This window comes from Lolium rigidum, chromosome 6 (assembly GCF_022539505.1).
Source record: "Lolium rigidum isolate FL_2022 chromosome 6, APGP_CSIRO_Lrig_0.1, whole genome shotgun sequence".
NCBI classification, from domain to species: domain Eukaryota; kingdom Viridiplantae; phylum Streptophyta; class Magnoliopsida; order Poales; family Poaceae; genus Lolium; species Lolium rigidum.
The window spans coordinates 64,697,323-64,718,452 of record NC_061513.1 but is presented as its reverse complement, the minus strand read 5'-3'; the positions used below and the strand labels follow the sequence as shown (position 1 = coordinate 64,718,452).

The 21,130-nt window shown below is 49.2% G+C and overlaps 1 protein-coding gene across 1 annotated transcript; it reads left to right on the top strand.

The window, feature by feature from the left end:
* Positions 1-15,622: 15,622 nt before the first annotated feature.
* Positions 15,623-21,122, top strand: LOC124662718. Its single transcript, XM_047200524.1, has 7 exons — positions 15,623-15,907; positions 17,089-17,227; positions 17,456-17,675; positions 17,761-17,861; positions 18,002-18,123; positions 18,220-18,283; positions 18,826-21,122. The coding sequence occupies exons 1-7, from the start codon at positions 15,623-15,625 to the stop codon at positions 18,846-18,848; spliced, it is 954 nt and encodes a 317-aa protein (XP_047056480.1). The 3' UTR covers positions 18,849-21,122.
* The last annotated feature ends 8 nt before the right edge of the window (positions 21,123-21,130 follow it).

Below are 21,130 nucleotides of genomic sequence, written 5' to 3'. Positions count from 1 at the left end.
ATGCCACTGATTAAATCTCATAGTACTCATCATGATATATGTATGTGCATTGTTATGCCTTCTTTATTTGTCAATTGCCCAACTGTAATTTGTTCACCCAACATCTGTTTATCTTATGGGAGAGACACCACTAGTGAACTGTGGACCCCGGTCCTATTTTTTACATCTGAAATACAATCTACTGCAATTGTTCTTTACTGTTCTTCGCAAACAAACATCATCATCCACACTATACATCTAATCCTTTGTTTACAGCAAGTCGGTGAGATTGACAACCTCACTGTTACGTTGGGGCAAAGTACTGTGATTGTGTTGTGCATGTTCCACGTTGGCGCCGGAATCCCTGGTGTTGCGCCGCACTACACTCCGCCACCAACATCCTTCAACGTGCTTCTTGGCTCCTACTGGTTCGATAAACCTTGGTTTCTTTCTGAGGGAAAACTTACTGCTGTGCACATCACACCTTCCTCTTGGGGTTCCCAACGGACGTGTGTCTCACGCCCATCACTGGCCTCCTATATAAAGGCCAGGAGAGGGGCTATCGAGGAAAAACGATCAATCTTAGCAACCTTAGCCACCAAAAGCTCAGAGCTAGGTCACCTTAACACTTAGCCATCTCGACGAGATCTCAGCCGAACTATTCGGCACCCCATTGTAACCCATTATCATCATAATCAAGAACAGACAGGCAGGACGTAAGGGTTTTACCTCATCGAGGGCCCCGAACCTGGGTAAATCGCTCTCCCCGCTTGTCTGTGAACCGATGTCTCGTGTCAGCTTGCAGGATTCCATCAACCCTAAGCCCCTATCGGAGGGCATTGCCGAGGAACACCCTCGACAATTGGCGCCGTCTGTGGGAACCCTGTCGGCACAAGATCGGTCATCGGCAGATCCAGTCATGACACCGGCAACTTCACCGGCAACTTCATCGGCAACTTCATCGACACCGTCATCACCAAACCTAGGAAGCCCGATTCGGTTCGGCTCCTACGAGTTCACCCCACACAGCGATTCCTCCCGCTCAACCTTCTCAGATCTACAAGGAAACATGGAGATGACCTTCGGCAGCATCCACTGCAACGTCAACGCGGAAGGAATCCTTCGACTGCTGGAATCGCCCGGTCCAAGCGCGTCATCATCACTCGACCTTTCGGTTGGTCTGACAGGCTCGACGAGTTCATCCGCGCCCTCGACTCCCCGTTCGGCGCCTTCAATGTCGGTAGGATCCGACAACCCCACATCTTCGGAGTTAACTTCGTACTACTGCTTGAACTGCGACACCAGGCACGGGCTGGGATCGAGCAACACACCGTTCATCTGTAATGCTCAATATTCGTCGGGAGAGGACAGTATCGACAACATCGTCCAAGGAACCACCCGTAGAACGGCGCATCACCAAGTTTATGTCGCCAATAACACGGGAAACACAAGGCACAGAGGAGACGAAGATCATACTCCTCGTTCTAGCAGACGAGCAAGTTTCGAAAACAGCGCCAGCAACCACAACAGCGACTACACCATCGCGGACGAGGAGTGGGCAGCAGCCAAAGCAGCAGTACTAAACAATACGCCGCTCCCCGCAGGAACTTCGGTTGGAACCCTCAATGCTTATCGCTCTATACTAGAGAAAAACCGGGAACACTTATCGAAAGAGCAAGCCACCCTCGAGAGACGCCTATCTGCGGTAGATCGATCCAGCGAACGACGAAGAGGCTCACAAGGGAGCGCCTCTCGAAATACTCAGGGGGCAGTCGAGACTATCCAGGCTTTCGGAAGATGACGCTAGAGAAATCACGTCGAACCTGACCAAGTCCTTTATAACTACGAACACCGCAGGTATGCCACGGCCGAAAACCGTTGCAGGAGCAACAGCCAACCTCGCTGCGTACCTCATCAACCAGCGCCCTGAAGGATCCATGGTTCAAGCTCATCGAGGCGCCCTGGAAAGTCTTGCGATATTGGGAAATAATCTAGTTCCGCAAAAGGAAAAGACCACGTTGCAGGCTAGTGGCTCAAAGCATCATGCGAGAGATGCTCGGGATGAAATCACCCAGAGCAGGATCGACAAAGCAAGGCGACGACGCGCCACTAGGAAGGAGAACGACAGTGATTCTTCGGATGAGGATCAGGAGTACGACGGCGAGCTCAGGGGAGCCGACTGTCTAAGTTACAAAATCCGCGAGGCGATGCCGCCCAAAAAGTTCAAGCCCACGCCTACCGACGCTGCCAAATACGATGGGCAGCAGGAGCCAAGATCTTGGATAGACGACTACACCGGTGACCGTGATTACGCATAAGGGGAACCGGATAGCGGCAATGCAGTGCTTGCAGCTCTACCTCAAAGACTCGGCGCGAGCACGGCTAAGGGGGCTGCCGAAGGGTTCCATTAAATCATGGGACGACCTAGTAGACGCCTTCGTTGCCAATTTCCAAGCAACATACAAGAGACCCGTCGGGATTGAAGAGTTACGGAATTGCCGGCAAAGCAGAAGGAGTCGATGCGCTCATACATCGGGAGATTCACCAAATTCCTAAACGCTGCCGAAGATGTATCTGTCGACAGAGCAATCGACGCTTTCAGCGATGGCGTCCGGCGTGAGAGCTACATAGAAGAACTCGGACGCAAAAAGCCAAAAACCATAACCAAGTTAATGGAAATCGCCAACAGCTGGGTTGATGGTGAGGACAACGTGCGAAGGCCACGACAGCGCAGCGACGACGAAGACGATGACCAGCCAAAGCACGATTCGGGTGGCCGAAGGGATCATCACAAGAGAAGGAAGAACCGCAACTATGATGACAACAACCTGGTAGCCGCAGGGTACTCTGATCGGCAGGACGATCGATATGACGATAGAAGAGACGATCGACAGGACGGTAATCGGAACAACTGCGGGAAGCCGTGGCAATTATAAACCACGGCAGAAGAGGACTCCCGAACTGCCCTACGCTGAGCAGATCAACGCCCCCTGTTACCTGCACTCGTATGTCGATTCTAAGGACGGCAAAACGAAGTCGAGTCACCTGCTCAGGGACTGTCGGCACTTCATCGACATGCACAAACTCATCCAGCAGGCAGGCCAGCAACCGCTGCCACCACCACCCCCACCTCCACCGCAACATCAAGTCCAGCAGGCTCAACCTCATCAACCAAACGAGGCGTTTCCACCACCACGTGGGCAGATGAGCATGATCCATAGGACAGGTGTCTCGAGAAGAGAGATGAAGAAGCTCACCCGAGAGATTAACCCGGCGAGAAAGCATCATGGCAAACATCCCCGAGTATGTCGAGTGGTCCTCTCGGAACATTACGTTCGGTCGAGCAGATCACCCGATGACCATACCAAAACCAGGACACACTGCCTTAGTAGTCGAGGCACAAATCGGGGGGTTCAAGATGAGCAAAGTCTTCATGGATGGCGGAAGCGGGTTAAACCTGATATTCGTCGACACAATCCAAAGTATGGGGATCACCATGAGGATGCTAGAAGAAACAGACACTTGCTTCCATGGGATCCTTCCAACTGCACCGGGCTACTCTCTTGGCAAAGTTTACCTGGCCGTCGTCTTTGGCAAAACCGACAATTTCAGGAAGGAGAAGATCGAGTTTGAAGTAGTGAACTGGGAGTCACAGTATCAGGCTATACTCGGGAGACCAGCTTATGCCAAGTTCATGGCTGTGCCGCACTATGCATACCTCAAGCTGAAAATGCCTGGGAACAACGGGACAAACATCACAGTCTATGGAAGTTTTTCTCGCTCGGACAATTGTGATCACGATTTTCAGAGGATTGCTGCGAAGTTTGGGTCACAACAAGAAATCACCGACCCTCTTCCCAAGTTGACGTTACGAGAAATCAAGGAGGAAAAGCATGTCAGGGAAACCAAGAAGAAGCCAGCTGACCTTGCTCTTAAAGCTTCAGCAGCAGAAGCTTCGGCAACGAAAGTCTCGGCAGCAAAAGGTTCTGCAGTCGATGGCACAGAAGACATAGGAGACAGCAAGACGCTGGCAACCGTTGACCAGACCCCTGGTGAAATCAACGACGCTGCAACAACCACTAACGTGGCGAAAAGGCCAGAAGATGAGAAGAACCCTTTCCTTGCTTAAGCAATTTATTAGCGTTTAATTTTTTTCCCTTTATATAAACAGGGCCTTCCTTTTTTCGCCCTCTAGTCTCGTGCTTACCTTATTAATGAGAACTTCAGTTTTGATCCCTTGATAAGCATGCAGTAATTTGGAGCACTTAATCCGCATCATCATAACCTTTGCTTACACCCCTCGGTGAACAATGGTGCAATGAAGTATGTGGCAAAAGATTGTGTTCCGAAAAAGCCTCCACGAGCGCTAAAGGATGCAAAAAATAAGGACGATGACCTTTCCCTCTGCTATAGATGCCTCTACGAGCGCCGAAAGTAGCAAGAGTTTGGAAATACACATAACACAACCCACGTTCGATATTTCACTTATGGAAATATCAAAGAACAACGGGCTCATTGGCAGAATCATTACACCTGAAATATTCGGGAGTGACTGTCGAAACATACATCGGTTGAAAGCAAAGTTGCACATACAACGGGTTTAGCAAGACCTGCAACACGAGCTGATCACTCAAACGTTTGCTGACCAACGAATACGAAAAACTCTTAAACGGACAATTAAGATTTGCTCCCTCAAAAATTGCCAACGGCATCAACACGGTAAAAGTACATATACATGTATCTACCAAATAAAAAAAATTCGGCTAAACAATCCTAACACTTGGATGAAGTAGCCAAAATAACCTATTTACAAAACAACCCTAATCCATGAAATCACCCTTGCGGAGTTTCTCTTGCCTCAGGTACCTTCGAATACTCCTCAAGCTTGTCGACAATTATATTGGCAGGAAGCAGTACCTTCGGATATAAAGTCTCTAAGTCACCAACCGCGTTGGCGATAGCAAGCAGATTCGCTGAGGGGTAACGTGCAAGCACAAGGGCAAGTGTAAACCTGGCCCCTGCGAAAACCTGAGCTCGCACCAAGTCTCGAATCTTCTTGGCATTCCCAAACTCAGACATCAAAGTCAGCAGCGTAGGGGGAACCGCGTTTAAAGGGAACATCGTCTTCCAAACTACCCTCATGGCTTTGTAACACTTGTCGAAGAAATGGTGGACTTGCTGAACCCGATCCTGAAATTGCGCGACAGCCGAAGCCTTCGAGTGTTCCCGCCAGAAAATCTCTTCGGCTGATGACAGCTATGTTAAAGCGTGCACACGCTCGTGAATTCGTTTGTTCTCTTCCGCACGGTTCAGGGCTATGACTGGTAAAGGAATCAAATAGAGGATCAGACAAGGCGTTGTTGATAAAAAAGCGCAAGGATCAAGAAACTTACAGCTCAAACTCTCGGTAGCTTTATGCAGTTCAGTAAGAGCGTACCGCTCCACTTCGGCTGCAATCTCGCTCTTCTTGTTGACAATAGCAGCTAAGGCGTAAGTGCCACGTAGATCTTTTTCCATCTGAGTGATCCGATCCTTCATACGCTGGATTCGATCACCTTCAGGAAGAGCACCCGAAGAGTCGTCGACAAATGAAGGCACTGGAAAAACCTGTAGGAAACAACGTTAAAAAGGATGACGGATCGGGTCAATTCGAGCATCCGAAGTAACTCCCATCGGGAGAAGTGCAAGTAAAAATATCATAACAAAGGTGTACCAGCAACATTGCTAGCACGAAGTTTATTACAAACACAAGTTATCCGACAGAACATTGTTTCACAACAGTTCAAAGGAAAGTTTGCTACAGAAATCAAATGGCTTGGGTTTGAGTCGATAAACTAGGGCTGACCGATGTCTTCTTTGATGACACCAGCTCGAGAAGCTGGCGAGCACACTTAAGAGCCGATATCTTGAAGGTGCTTAAGTCAACGAACCGCCCATCTTGCTCTTTCGGCAGCTCTTTAGACATTTCTTCAATGTCAGCCTTAAAGCCGTGACCCATCATAAGTTGGAAGGCAAGGAGGGCACCATAGGTACGCGAGGTGCGTTTGAATACCTCGATGACTTCCTTGGTGTCAACCGCGAAGGCGTCAATCAGCTGCCCCAGAGTTTTGTCTTGATTGATCTTGGGAAAGATCATCGAGTGCATCCGCGCCATGGCACCTTTTCCCTTTTCAAGAAGCTCCCGTGTAAGCTGGTGGGAGGCGAGAGCCATCGACACACCATTTGCCGGAGAGTTGTTTGGAACTTTGTCCAAGGCAGTGGCAGGGATGTTGGCGGCTTCTACAGGAAAATAAATTGGGAAAGATCATTGACAAGGGAACGAATCCATAAGTGCAATAATCGACAGAGGTGTACAAAAGAGATTACCAAGTAGAGCCAAAGAAGACTGACGAAGGAGCTCATCCTTTTCAGCTTCCCGAGCTTCTTCCTCTTTCAGCCTCTCCTTCAGTTTGCCCAGTTCCTCCTTCAGGGAGTCAACTTCCCGGCGAGCTGTGGCAGCCTTTTTAATGGCGCCGTCCAACTTCGAAGAAGAAGATTTAACCTCTTCCTGCAGTCGAACTTTGTCTGCTTCCAGAGAAGTAAATTGAGAGGCAAAGGCCTCTAACGAAGATATAACACCTCGCAGGTCCTTAAGGAAAAAAGGATGTTTTACAAAGAATCGTTAGACAAGGCACATTTCAAGAAATTCGCGTTGTATTCAAAAGGGACTTACAGAAGGAGGAGTCGTGGTGGCGGAAGGAACATCTTTCCCCTTGGATTGGAAAGGGAAGAAGCAGTCGATGCCTGAGCCGCGGGGGCTGCCTTAGGAGCCGAAGCTTCGGAAGCCGCGACAACCGGCGGAGCAGCACCAGACTTGGCCTTCTTAGGCGGAGGCTCAATGAAGCCTTCGTCACTACAAAAAGGAAATGATCGACAGGGGTTATGAAAAGAATGCAAGAAATAAAAGGACAAACTATGGCGTCAGGGAAGAAGGTGCTTACATGTCGAAGAGATCATCTTCGTTGGCAAAGCCACCGGTTGATCTCTTCACGAGGCGAAGCCTCGGTCGCCTCCACAGCTGCATTAACAAAGGCATCACGATCAGCGTCATCATTACGCACTGATCCCTCTGTGTCGCAAGCGTCATCGGCTGAAGGAGGAAGATCGGTGTGAACAGTTTCAGAATCTATCGGATTATTGTGTTCGCTCTCTGGGCCCGCGTGCCCGACAGTGTGAAAATCAACAGGTACTGAGGAACCTCTTCCCTCAGAAGTATCATCTGGCGAATCATGCAAGTTTCCAGAGACTATGGGAATCTGTCGAAAAGGAGAACAAGTAAGAATAATAGTAATTATGTTGACTAAGTGGAGATAGCATAGTGAGAATATGAAAAGGAAAGTTACCTCTGGTGGCGGATGATCGGCATCGAGAGGAGTGTAAGAAGATATCAATGGGATCGAGTCTTCCTGACTAAAGGAAGTGAGGCGACGGACTTCATCAAGCAACTCCTTTTCCGACAGTTCGGCAGCGTTAATCCTGGTTTCATCCTTCGGACCTGAATACAACCACATCGGGCGAATTCTGGCCATGACTGGTTGGACTCGACGTTTCAAGAATACCGCTGTCACCTCTGTGCCAACCATAGTTTGGCCGTCGGCCTCTTTGATTCGAAGAAATTTGGCAAATAATTCGTCGGCTGCTGCTCTTTCATCGGGAGAGAGAATGTTTTTCCAGGAATCCTTAGGCTTGGCTTCGAGGGTGTCGGCAAAGCGAGGAAGCTGGGACTCGGGTGACAAGGAATCCTTGACATAAAACCATTTCAGTCTCCATCCTTGCACAGAATCTCTCATTGGGAAATTGAAATAATTAACCTCCGAACGAGCCACAAACCCCACTCCTCTGGTGACAAAGGATCCATTACTACTGCTGTACCTCTTTACATAAAAGATCTTTTTCCACAATCCAAAATGAGGCTTAATGCCCAAAAACGCCTCGCAGAGGGTAATGAATATGGCGACGTGAAGGATTGAGTTAGGAGTAAGTTGCCACAGTTGGATTTCGTAAGTCCGCAGAAGATGAAGAAGGAATTCATTAGCGGGAAGCGAGAGACCCCGATATAGGAACGACAGGAACATCACAGTAAAGCCAGCAGGGGGATTGGGCCGAGAAATCGCACCTGGAAAGATCACATTACCCTTGTCGGAGGAAATTAATCCCAAGCTTCGAGATCTCTTCTCGTCGCGCTTGGTAATGGTTGATGCTATCCAGTCCCCGGGTTTGGCTGCGGAGCCTGGCGGCGCTGGCGGCGCCGGAGCTGGAGGGGGAGCGTCCGGAGCGCTCCCCTTCGGAAGATTCAAGGAGGATTTGGTGGCGGCGCCTCCGCTAGTGGAACTGGCGGCGGCGGTAAGGTTCTTCTTCTTCACCATTACGAGATCTGGGGAAGATCTGAAAGGCAGTGGTGGCGGCGCAGCAATCGTGAAGGGAGGAAGAAGAAGAAGGGCGAGCAGACGCTATGGCAAGAGTGGAGAAGATTAGAGATTTTTGCTCTTTGGGGATTTTAAGAGAGGGAAAACTCGAGGGTTGTGAAGGCACGTGTCGTTACTGCCAGCTCTTTAAGTGGACCTTTTCCATTAAAATTTGCGAGAATCGAGGAGACGCCTAGGTAACTGTGCGAAAAGGGCGGATATTGCTTAAAAACATGGCCAAACAGAGAAAGAATAGGCCCAGCAGGTTGCGTCCTATCAGTCAAAATCGAGATATCAGTAAAGCGTCATCAATGACGTCATGAGCAATACTCAAAAGCATTCGAAGGAATAAAGAAAAAGATATCGGGTGGTGAATTTGAGTCTACGCACAGATTGCAAAGCATCTGCACCTAGACTCGGGGGCTACTCCCATCGGGAGCGCTGGACGCGCACCCGATAGAATGAAGACTCGAAGAAATAAGCCTTGAAGGAAGAGATACTCCCATCGGGAGCGCTGGACGCGCACCCGACCGAAACTTTTTTGCACTCCAGGATCATGCCCGGGGACTTGATTCTGAGTAGGGTAACATTGTTTTGCCATCGGCAGTTAACCAGCAAAAGTTGGGCATGTTACTCATTATCCCTTGCATGAGGAAAATATATCGGGTGAACTACGAAGACTAGCGAATAAACTTCGGCAGAACAAAATGTTCGAGTGGTACAACTTGAGTCTACGCACGGATTCCAAGCATCCGTACCTAGACTCGGGGGGCTACTCCCATCGGGAGCACTGACGCGCACCCGATAGAAGAAGATGATGCAGATTCAGGAAGGACAAGAACAATCAAGGAGAAGAACATTCGGTGAAGGCATGCTTTAGTCTCTACCCGAACTATCTTCGGCTAGACACTCGGGGGCTACTGACGTGGGCATTACCCTTCGGGTAACCGATGTTGCCCTATCCTGTATTTCCTAGTTGGAGGCCCATGGAAGCACTTGGAGGCAAGGCGGCCCAACCGGATGGCACACCAGAAGATTCCTTGGCGAGCAAGGCAAAGAAGCAGCCGAACAAGGAAAGATTAGATCTAAATTACTGTAAACCTAGTCGTACTCGATTAGACCTCTTGAGACCTGACCTCCTATATAAAGGTCAGGAGAGGGGCTGTCGAGGAAAAACAATCAATCTTAGCAACCTTAGCCACCAAAAGCTCAGAGCTAGGTCACCTTAACACTTAGCCATCTCGACGAGATCTCAGCCGAACTATTCGGCACCCCATTGTAACCCATTATCATCATAATCAAGAACAGACAGGCGGGACGTAAGGGTTTTACCTCATCGAGGGCCCCGAACCTGGGTAAATCGCTCTCCCCGCTTGTCTGTGAACCGATGTCTCGTGTCAGCTTGCAGGATTCCATCAACCCTAAGCCCCTATCGGAGGGCATTGCCGAGGAACTCCCTCGACAGCAGATCTAGATCTAGATCTGGGCCCGCCGGAATTTCGTAGGAACTTTTTTTAAAATTTTCTGGGCGGAGGTGGGTGGTTCGGTGGGTGGGGTGGGTGGAGGAGGAGGAGGATTAGGGAGAGGTGGCCGGCCGGATGTTGTTGGTGGAGGAGGAGGTGGAGGTGGTGGGTGGAGGAGGAGGAGGTGGTGGTGGTCGTCGGAGGTGGTGGTGGTGGTCGCCGGAGGAGGAGGTGCTCGCCGGAGGAGGAGGAGGAGGTCACCGGAGGAGGAGGTCGTCGTAGGAGGGGTGGTCGCCAGAGACGAAGGAGGCCGTCGGGAGCGGGTGGAGGAGGAGGACGGAGAAGAAGGGGTGGGGGAGAAGAGAGAAGGAGAAAAAGGGAGAAGGAGGAGAAGTGGAGGAGAAGGAGGATGAGAAGAGAAGAATGAGAAGTGGAGGAGGAGTAGGACGCCACCGAAATTCAAATTCCAGCACTAGAATTCTGTGGCGCATGTGCACTTGGTGCGCCACCGATTTTTTTTAAATTTTTAAATTTTTGCAGGATTTTTTTAACTTTGCCGTATCTTTTTACTTTTTTTTTTGAATTTGACAATTCTAAAAATTGTCTAAACGGGGGGGGGGGGGGGGGGGTGGAGTTGCGTGGGGAGGAAAAAAAACTTCTGTGGCGCATGAAGCTCATGTGCGCCACATAAATGTTGATTTTCTGTGGCGCATCAGCCCATGTGCGCCACAGAAAGTCTTATTTTTTGGCGCACTAGGCAAGGTGCGCCACAAAATATCTTATTTCTATGGCGCACGTGATCCTGTGCGCCACAGAAATCGTCGAACTAATTATTGGGCCTGGCCGGGGGTGGGGCCCACCATATTTCTGTGGCGCATGTGTGTGTCGTGCGCCACAAAAATACGCTATTTAATTTCTGTGGCGCATGCAAAACTGGTATGCCACATAATAGCATCCCACCTATAGCTAGTTTCCTACTAGTGCTACCAGCGTTAGTGCCGCTCGGCCCGAAAGACTTTTTCCTTTTTAAAATAAATGGCAAACTAGAAATGCAATACCTCGAGCTAGAAAATTTGGAATTGAGTGAAATCAATTTTTTTAGAAACAGGACGACAAGGGCTACCCAACACGTGGGGGAGATTTTTCTATGATTTTTAGAGTGAAACCTCTAAAACCAGAGAACCTAGAAAACTCCAATACCGAAAACACAAAGTGATATACGCAAATCCGTTTTCGGTGAACTAGAACTTGTCATGGAAATAACCACAAGCTCTAAAACATCACATGAATAAGATCGAAATAACAACCAAGAAAGATGAAGTAAGAATAAAACGGTTTAAGCTCTCTCCAAACGATACGACCGAGTTACTCACTCGAGAGCCCTCTTGATAGTACGACCACTATCGTATAAATCGGTCTCCCAACTAAACCACGAGACCGGTACAAAAGAAACCCTATCAAGAGAAAACCTTAACATTGCGCATTCCATTTGAACTCGATGATGATGATCTTGATCGCAACAAGATGGAACGTCTTTCTTGATTGTGCTTGCTTGATGAAGTCTTGCGGATTGCTCCCCATACTCTACCATGGGAGATTTTCTTCTTCGGTACATTTTCACATATCGATGAACACCACATGAATGGCAAGCTTCAAGCATATGATATCTTCGAGTTGACTCATCTTGAACTTGCACCTCATTTCTTCTTATTGCAACCTTTAAACCAACATATGGTTCAAGCATTGCCTATGGACAAGTCCTACAAATATAACTCAATGCAAATATTAGTCTATAGGGAATGTCATTAATTACCAAAACCACATATGGGGGCTCTATGCTCTTTCACCCACGCCCAACTGTAGCCTCACCTAACTTGCATGAGTCTCACTTATATTCCCGCATAGAGTAAAATTGCAAGCGATTATAAAGAAAATTTGTAGAACCTATTCACTCTAACTAGGTTACCATATATATCGTTTCCGGAGAACTGGTGAAGTTGGTCCCTGCAGGTAAATTTGTGGACCAGGTTCCATAGAATAACTTTCCTGCTGTCAGGAGCGGCTCTGTGGCGTGAGATTACACTGATCGAGGACAAGGCAACCAGAGAATAAGTGAAACAAACAAAACAAAAAACTCGGAGCTTGGCGGGAGCCCTTATTATACCCCGCTCTTAGCAGGAGAGAGGGTCGCTCCACGTGAAGCTTTTCCTCCTCGGCCGCTTCAAATGCAGCCCAATAAAAGTATTATTTCTTTTTTTTTTATATATTTTCCTTTCAGTTTAGATTTTAAAATAGTTTAATTCGAAAAATGTTCAAATGAAAAAAATTATATTTGAAAAATGGATTAAAAGATGTTCAGATTTTTTAAAAATGTATCTTTTTTTAATATGAAAAATGTATGGGTATGAAAAGTTCAAATTTCAAAAAAATCATGTTTTAAAAAGATTACAAAAATTCGATTAGAAAACCAAAAACTAAAGGAAAAGCCGAATGGGAAATCCAGAAAGAAGAAGAAGACCATAGAGGGCTAAAAAACCAAGAAAATTGGACATACAAACCTTTCTCGCTGGTAGGAAACCTGAATTAGAGGAGTTACGGTCCGGCCCAGCATGCACTTTGCTCTTCCACATTTGGACATATCCTACATGCATTTTCCTTCCGTAAACCGCGAGCCAGCATTTCCCTCCTCTTCTAGAACTGCAAGCCACTGTTTCAGTAGGGTGTGCGTGAGAAACAGTTGCTCATCTCACGTGGACATGCAATGCGTTAGTTGACCCGATGCATTGACCTGTGAGCTACGTAGCTCCAATCTCCGAAAGCGACCAAACCATATAAACCTCACACGGCATTTATCCTCCAACACGGCATGCCAACCACAAACCCCAAACCTATTTTTCTGCCAACCGATCTGTGCTCCGCATAATTATAGCTCCAGACACCCAAATTACAATGACAAGCGGGACCCAGAAACACATCACTATATGGCACACATGTCATGATCGATTCCCGCGAACTTTTCTCCGAGGGCATCCCCAGCTGTCTGCGCGGTAGAAATATTTTTTCTAAACGAAGGCAAAAAAAATCCTTTATCTATTGATTATTAAGAAGAAAAGCCTTCAGTTAATTTGCGGAAAATCGGGCAAAAATCATATAACACCACGGGTTACGGGGCCATGCCCACACCCGTCACAAGGATAAACCCACTCAAGACTCCGAAACACCACTCCGACAAGATCAGGTGGCCAATTCACCACGCCGGAGAAAAGACGTCGTGACTACTATGAAAGTAGTAAACACGAGACACTCGAACGTAGAAGAAGAAGCCAACCGTCCGAGGAGCTATGCCAAAGTGACGCTGCCAGACAACATCAGACGACAGGAGATCAACGCCCTCAGCACTGTCAAAGTTTCGGGGCCGCCGTCCTGACATCCAGTTGCTCCGCCAAACCGAGCGGACCGCCAACACCACATTTCAAGACAGCCATCCCGACATGGCTATACCACCGCTCACACTCCGAGCCACGACGCCGCACGACTCACCCACCCACAGCCAAAACTGCACAAGGTAAACTACTTGTAGAACACGGTCGCCACACTAACTCTGGGTCCGTCACCCTGACATAGAAGTCAAACAACCTCCTCTGAGACGTGTTGACTGAGCCGACAACCTCGCCTCACCAACAACACAAGATCGTTGCCCAAGCCACGGGGACAACAAGTTCACCCTAAGAAACTACGTGGTTGAAATATGGGTCTGCACCCCAGCCCATTGGTCATACACAAAATTTTCCGCCTGTTCACGGGGATGCAAACGCGGCCTAAAATTTTCAGTATCGCCAGCGGTCTGACGTAAACGGACGCAAATGAAAACGTGATGCATGACCGCTCCCTTCTGCCTTGGGCCCGCTTGACAGCAAGTGTGTCTTCTTCGTCTTCTGCGCGGCGTGGCAGCACTAGCGGGCGATGTCGCTTCCGGGTCCTGCCAAATGAGTTAATGGTCGTGCAACGATGCAGGTTCCTGGGCCTAGCAACTGGTGCCCACATTAATGCACGCCACCTGCCCCTAGGCACCCTCCGACATATAAAGTGGGGGTGCTGGGGGCATCCATTCCCACACACAAACCCTAGCTACCTCCCCAACTCCAACCCTAGCGCCGCCATCCACCTTCTCCCCACGCGCGCCATGGAGGGTCGTATGGTCCGAGGACATGGCCACCGAGGATGGGGAAGGGGCGGTCGAGCTGGATCTGCACGCTCGACGACGCCTGCGCGCTCACCCTCCCCTGAGGAGTGTGAGTGCCCGTTCGCCATGCACTTTGAGTTCATATCCACATCATCGAGGATTCCCTCGTTCGAAATAAACTCCCAGATAAGTTCCTCGAGTTTCTTCGCTGGTTGGGAGTCGACCTCCGTCAACCTGCGGGAAGACAGCTGCAGCGAGTGTCGGTGGCCCATCGAGGTGTTGTTTGACGGGGAAGGCAAGATCTAACTCGATGCCGGCTTTGAGAAATTTTCCCTCGCCCATAGCCTTGAGGTAAGATACCTGATGCTCTGCTGCTACGAAGGCGATGGTGACATGACCGGTGGTGTGTACGACGACTCCTAATGTTGCTGGCACTACCACAACGACGACCTCGACGAAGGCAGAGATGATCAACTCTAGGTCGAGGGTGTTCTTCTTTTTCAGCGAAGATGACAAGGGCCCTTGAGGCCACTAGTGTAGGTTTCTGGATGTTCTTCCATCGCAGCGAAGAAACCCCAAACCCTCTCTAGTGTTTCTAGTTTGAGTGACTGGGTGTTCTTTCTTCGTAGCGAAGAAGGCAAAGGCCACCATAACCCACTAATTAGGTTTCCTCATTTTATAATTGTTTTAAATTACGCATCCAAATTCATGTAAATGTATTGAAAAAAATTGAACCAAAATGCGTCGAGCCGCTGGGCTAGCCCCACGCAAATGGACAACCGTAGCATGACGACTACTCCCTCCGTCCTCAAATAAGTGAACATCTAACTCTAAACGTTATCCATAAAAGAGTGTACTCCTATCTTCCCAATGCACTTTAATTGTTTCTCTCTCGTCGTACGGAAATCAAACACAATAATATTGAGCACATGTTCTCTTTATTTTGTACATGCACTTAGCTTATTGGAGGTGAAAGAATTAAAGAGGAGAGATGCATCTTTTCATTGTATTTTTACTCCACTTCACAATTTATCTTGAAATACCCGCACGTACACTTATTTAAATGGAGGGAGTATTTCGACATTCACCACCGGACGAAAACGAATGTGCACAATCACATTTCAGGTTTTTTATTTTGCATTGTACCGCTGGAGATGCGCTCGATTTGAAAGCCAGCACTGCTTGGACACCCATCCACCGACGTACTACGAACCCACACGCAGTGAGGTTCTAGTACTGCATCCTTTAATCACACGACAATAATGTTACTATTTCGCACGTGGACCTTTCCGTAGGAGACCGCGCAGCAAAAGCGATGAATCAGCTCAACTGCCAACAGCCAACCAGACCGACACCCTTACGCTAAACCCCGCGCACACTGACAACGGGCCCCACTTCCTGTCCCCTTCCCCCTCCCCCTCCCCAGCACTCGCCTCGCCCCAAGAAAAGGCAGCGCCCATGGCATCTGATGCCCAGCTACTGCTGTCCTCCTCCCACCACACCACCTCGACGCCTCCGCCTCCGCCTCCGCCTCGCCTGGGCGGGACGGCCCCATGGCCTCCGGCGTGGTGGCCACCGTGCGGTGGTCCACCGCCTGCTCGGCGCTGCTCAACGCCGCCGCAGCCTCCACCGGCGCGGCCGTCGCCGCCTTCGCGCTCCGTGGCCGCTGCGGGGGCGCGCTCGGCCCCGCCGCCGCCGCCGCGTCCGCCGCGGCCTTGGCCAGGCTCCTCGCGTCCGCCGTGGCCGGGCTCGCGCAGGGCGCCGCGGCCGCCGCGATCGCCGCCGGCGCCGTCGGGGCGCACGTCGACAGCGACCGCGACCTCCGCCATCTCTCGCGGGTATTGCAGCCTCGTCCTCGAGCTACTTACAACTCGTCCGCGAATCAATCATTGCCTGTAATGCGCAAAATGGATTCAACGAGCTAGTACTTTATTTGTAGCTCAAGGTAACAGCAATAATGCCGTGTCAATGGCCTGACGGACACCTTTTTTTTCCCCGACGATCCTCGAAAGATAGGAGCTTTGCAATTAGCTGTAGAACAAACAGAGCTATCCATTTAATTAGAGAAGACTAAGGCGGGCTCAGGTCACCTAGCTGAAGAACTACCCCAAATGGAAATCAGGGGACTGGACTGCCACAGGCCGACAGCATGACAATCGAACGGCAATAGGTAGCCAAATTGGAAGGATGCCTTGGCCAGAATTGGTGATCATGTTGGATTTGGCCAGAGCACTTGCTGCAGGTTCATTTGAGTATGCTTGCTCAACTGTGGGGAGCCATAGAAAGTTTGGGGAATAAATTGGTTGCCCAGAGCCGTGGAGAAAGGAAAAAAAAAATGGTAGCTGCACCTGTGGCACTCTGTGGCTCTGAACCATGCATTACTTCTTTTGCCTGACTGCTGCGATAGTTGGCCTTCCCTCTGCAGTGTAGAACTGCATGCTCTAACCAATGCAACCAAAAGACCGATCTGATGGAAGAGATTAGGCAATGCATTTATACTTCAACACTCCCCCTTACGTGTGGCTCCCTCAGGCCTAAACGTGGACCGAAAGTGGGCTGCAATATTTTTATTTTATATTGCGCCAGCCGGGTCTTGAACTCAAGACCTCTTGGCTCTGATACCATGTAGAACTGCATGCTCTAACCAATGCAACCAAAAGACCGATCTGATGGAAGAGATTAGGCAATGCATTTATACTTCAACATGCAGGGACTAGTATCAAGTACTATCAACGCAACCAATTCGTTCGAATATTTCACCCATCATGAGACAATGGGAGTGAATGTGTAGCTAATTTTACTCCCGTTTAACGAATTCTTGCTAGCGTTACTTTCACTGATTTATTCGCTCCATGAGTCCATGGCATTACTTCCTTCAAATAAGATGTTACTATTCCTAGTTTGTCTTCCACCTTCAAGTGTTAGTGTTACCACAAGTCACATCCTACTTGGGTTTGAGATGTTTTATAACACCACTCTGAATTACAAGATTATTTACTCGTATTATTATTTTGGACAGCTACGATACAAAAGATGGCTTTGGTGGACAAGGTTTGGGATGGTAATTACTGTGCTGCAATTTGTGTTGGCACTTTATTTGATGTGTATTGTTATCAAGGATTTCTCAGCTGGGAAGTCTTTGAAAGAGTGCTTTTCAGGTACAGTAACAAATACTAAATTTGTCCAAACACACGCAATCAAGTTTTCTTTTTCTTATCTATCCCTGTTTGTCAAGATCAAATTATCCATTTAGTCGAAGACAGATGCTGATATATAAAAATTATAGTTTTTAATCATTTGGTTTGTTAGATGCAGGATTTTTGGAGATTCCTGCAGTATAATGCTTACTTTATATCCACTGAATCATGCTGTGTGAATTTTACCAGGACACGATCAGGACAACAGTGACTGGAAGCACATCATGTTAATGAGTTTTCTGGTAGTCATGTGGGTGGGAACTATAGTGCAGTGCGCTACAGGTTCCGATGTATTAAGATGGAGGTCGTTTTATGCAACCCATGACATTGCATGGAGGGCTCACTACAGGGAGGTCTTTGATCATGGCATCCGTGAGGTTTTATGTTGCCTAGGGCGGGTGAAGTACTCGTATGTTTCTCTCTGGTGCTGAGTGATATGTCATTGGTGCATGATTTTTGATCAATCTTAGCAACTTCGTTTTTCACATTGCTAGGAGTGTACTGGAAGATGACGATATATGCGTCGTGGCAAAACTATTGGGTGATATTATGGCTTATCGTGCATCTGGAACTGGACATCTTGAGCTCGTAGCAGGTTGGTTTTCTATTAGCTTCTCATGAAAAGCACTGTTCTGCTCGATCTTGGTCAACACTTGTGTTTACCTGTGATTTCATGTTGTGGTTTCACGATTCTCTTTTAGGACTCTTATTTGTGAATAAAATGATTTCTGGCAGGGTTTTCATTGTTGCAGAAATCCAAGCTGTCGACTGTTACTTCGAGAGAACAAGCAGAGGCTCCTCATGATCTTATTCAAGACGCTATTCTATTTCATCCATTTGCTGAAGCTGCCTATACAGTTATTCGCCACATCCTTCGCTTCGTCCCATTTCCAGTGTTTCCCTTCACATTGTTGACATGTTCCCGTCACATTGTTGACATGTTCTCATTGCAGGGACCGCTGCTTGATATTGGGAGGAACCCTCTTATGTTTCCCTGTGTTTGGCTCAATAGGCAAGGTATTTTGACTCCATGGACTCGGTCTAGGTAAATATATTGTAAGCCTTTTAAAAATACTTTGCAGTCAGTATTGAGACAATTGTTTAGAAATGAATATTATGAAATGGTATTTTTAGCAACTGCTACTGCCATCTTTTAACATTTGGATAATTCATACCTGCTCAGTTTGGTGTATGTTCATTCTTTGAGGCTGCAAGAACATCTAGTGTTCTTTGGTCGAGGCCTCGGTGGAGATCATAAAATTTGTTGTATTTCGGTCCAGTATATATTGGCTCCCTCCTTCTGAGAAATGTTTGCTCTAAATTTGAAGGTAGTAGGTAGTAGCTACTTCCAATCATTTGCATCATTTAAATTATAATTACTACCTTTTTTCTCTGACCGCACTCTTTTAAATATGGCATCTATTGCATTTGTATCTGAACCAACAAATTGAGGTCAAAAGCAAAATGCAGGATAAAAAATTTGCATTGGTATCTGAACCAACAAATTGAGTCTTTTTTATGAGATGTCTTTCTTTCTCTGTTGATTGGTGCACAATCAGCTTATAGAACTTCACTTCCATAGACGGCCAATCCTTGAAGGAGATAATTGGTGGAGAGGACATGCAGCGGCTTTCCTAAAGTATGTCAACGTGGCCCCAGAAGTTCTTCGGAAAGGTCGTGTTAGCCAGGTAAATCAGGACTTCCCTGAATCAACTTAACGGTTTTGTTGTTTTTTTTTCAAGAAAACGCAAAAAGCCTTTGCGTTTCATTGCATTGAAAAGAAGGAGAGCATAAGTTCAACAGTTACAACCCGCGGAAGGGGCAGAACAGGGGGCAAGCAAAAACAAGCAAAAAAAATCAATGTACATCCCAGGTGTTCGGCAAGACGACGCGCAGGCCTCGTGCTCCAGCTCTTGCCCAGGTGCTTGCTTCATCCCGGATCTTGGTGACCACACCAGGGACGGAGGGGGTTGCGCCGTCGAAGACGCAGCCATTGCGTTCCTTCCAGATCATCCACGGAATGAGCAGCGTCATTGAGGCAAGACCTTTGCGCAGGGTTTTGGGTGTGGCTTGCCTAGCTTGGAGCCACCAGGAGAGCAAAGAGTCATCCTGGGCAGGTGGTCTACAGGTGGCGCGAAGCCAGGAAAGTATGTCAACCCACACCTGACGAGCGAAGCTGCAGCCGATGAAGAGGTGCTGTATAGTTTCCATCTCCTGGTCACAGAGCAAGCACTTAGCATGGTGCGGGAGACCTCGTCGTTGCAAACGCTCGGCCGTCCAGCATCTATCCAGGTGTGCCAACCAATGGAAGAATTTGACACTGTGAGGTGCCCAAGTCTTCCAGGTAAGCTGCCAGGCATCACAGAGCAGGGATCCATGAAAGGTGGCTCTGTAACAGGAACTTGCCGAGTAGGATCCATTGCTGGTCCACTTCCACACCATGGTGTCGGCCTGGTCCGAAAGCTGGATGTGCTCGAGTCTCCTCCAGAGCAACAGATAGTCGCCGATTTCCTCGATACCCAGGGTGCCGTGTATGTCCCGGACCCAATGGCGGTTTTGCAGGCCCTGAGCGACGGTAGTGGCGCGCCTCCGGCGCTTGGGGATGCAGGCGTATAGGCGCGGCATGATCTCGCTGACCGACCTGCCGTCGATCCAGCGGTCCTCCCAAAACCGCGTCGAGTGTCCGTCGCCGAGGGATATGGTTGTGGAGGCGAAGAAGAGGGCACGCTCCTCGGCGGAGAACTGCAGGTCAAGCCCATGCCATGCTTTCGACGTGTCGGTGCGGCTGAACCAGAGCCACCTCAGGCGCAACGCGAGGCCGGCTTTGGCCATGTTCTGGACGCCGAGACCGCCAAATTGGATGGGCCGGCAAACCCTGTTCCAATTGACATGGCAGCTGCCACCGTTAGCTTCTTTGCGTCCAGCCCATAGGAAGCCCCTCTGGATCTTCTCGATTTGCTTGATGATCTTCTTTGGTGGTGCGTAAACAAGGAGCTGGTGAATGGGGATGGCGCATAGCACCGCCTTGACCAGCTTCAGCCTACCAGCCTTGTCCATGAGGTGCGCCTTCCAAGTTGGGAGACGTGCGGCGATGCGGTCCACGAGGGGTTGAAGCTGCGCGCAAGTCGGTCTCCGAATCGTCAAGGGGATGCCCAGGTAAGACATAGGCATAGTTGTCAAGGGGCAGCCCAGGCCGGTGGTGACCACGGCGGTGTCCTCGTCTGTGCCGTTGATAAGAGCAGCGGAGCTCTTGCCATAGTTGACCAGGAGGCCGGAGGCGCGTCCAAACAGCAGCAGGATCTCCTTGACGGCGGCAATGTCATCGCATGAAGGGTGGCAGAAGAGGACGACGTCGTCGGCGTAGAGGGAAATCCCGGGGATGCGGCGGCGGGGGTGCAAGTCCTTGAGGATGCCCACTTCGGTGGCGCGTCTAAAGAGCCGGCTCAGCACGTCGACGGCCAACACGAACAGCTGCGGGGAGAGGGGGTCTCCCTGTCTCAAGCCACGACGGTGCCATATGGGAGGGCCAGGTTCGCCATTGATGAGCACCCTGGTGCTTGCCGAGCTGAGGAGGAGGGCGAGCCAGTCCAGGAATCTGTCGGGGAAGCCGTACCGGCGCAGCACCTCGAAGAGGAAGGGCCATGAGACAGAGTCGAAGGCGCGGGTGAGGTCCAGCTTTAGCAGCACACGGGGCTCACGCAGCTGGTGAAGGAGGCGAGCAGATTGCCTGACGAGGACGAAGTTGTCGTGTAAGCTGCGGCCGGAGATGAAGGCGTTCTGATTCTTGCTGACCAGAGTGTCGAGCTTGGGGGCGAGGCGGAGCGAGAGCGTTTTGGCGAAGAGTTTTGCCACAAGGTGAATCAA

Bases quoted from the DNA above. Each gene is read 5' to 3' on its own strand.
- LOC124662718 (XM_047200524.1), top strand. From the start codon at position 15,623: ATGGCCTCCGGCGTGGTGGCCACCGTGCGGTGGTCCACCGCCTGCTCG. The intron at 17,862-18,001 runs GTTGGTTTTCTA...GATTTCTGGCAG, and splicing joins ACATCTTGAGCTCGTAGCAG to GGTTTTCATTGTTGCAGAAA. The intron at 18,124-18,219 runs GTTATTCGCCAC...TTCTCATTGCAG, and splicing joins TTGCTGAAGCTGCCTATACA to GGACCGCTGCTTGATATTGG.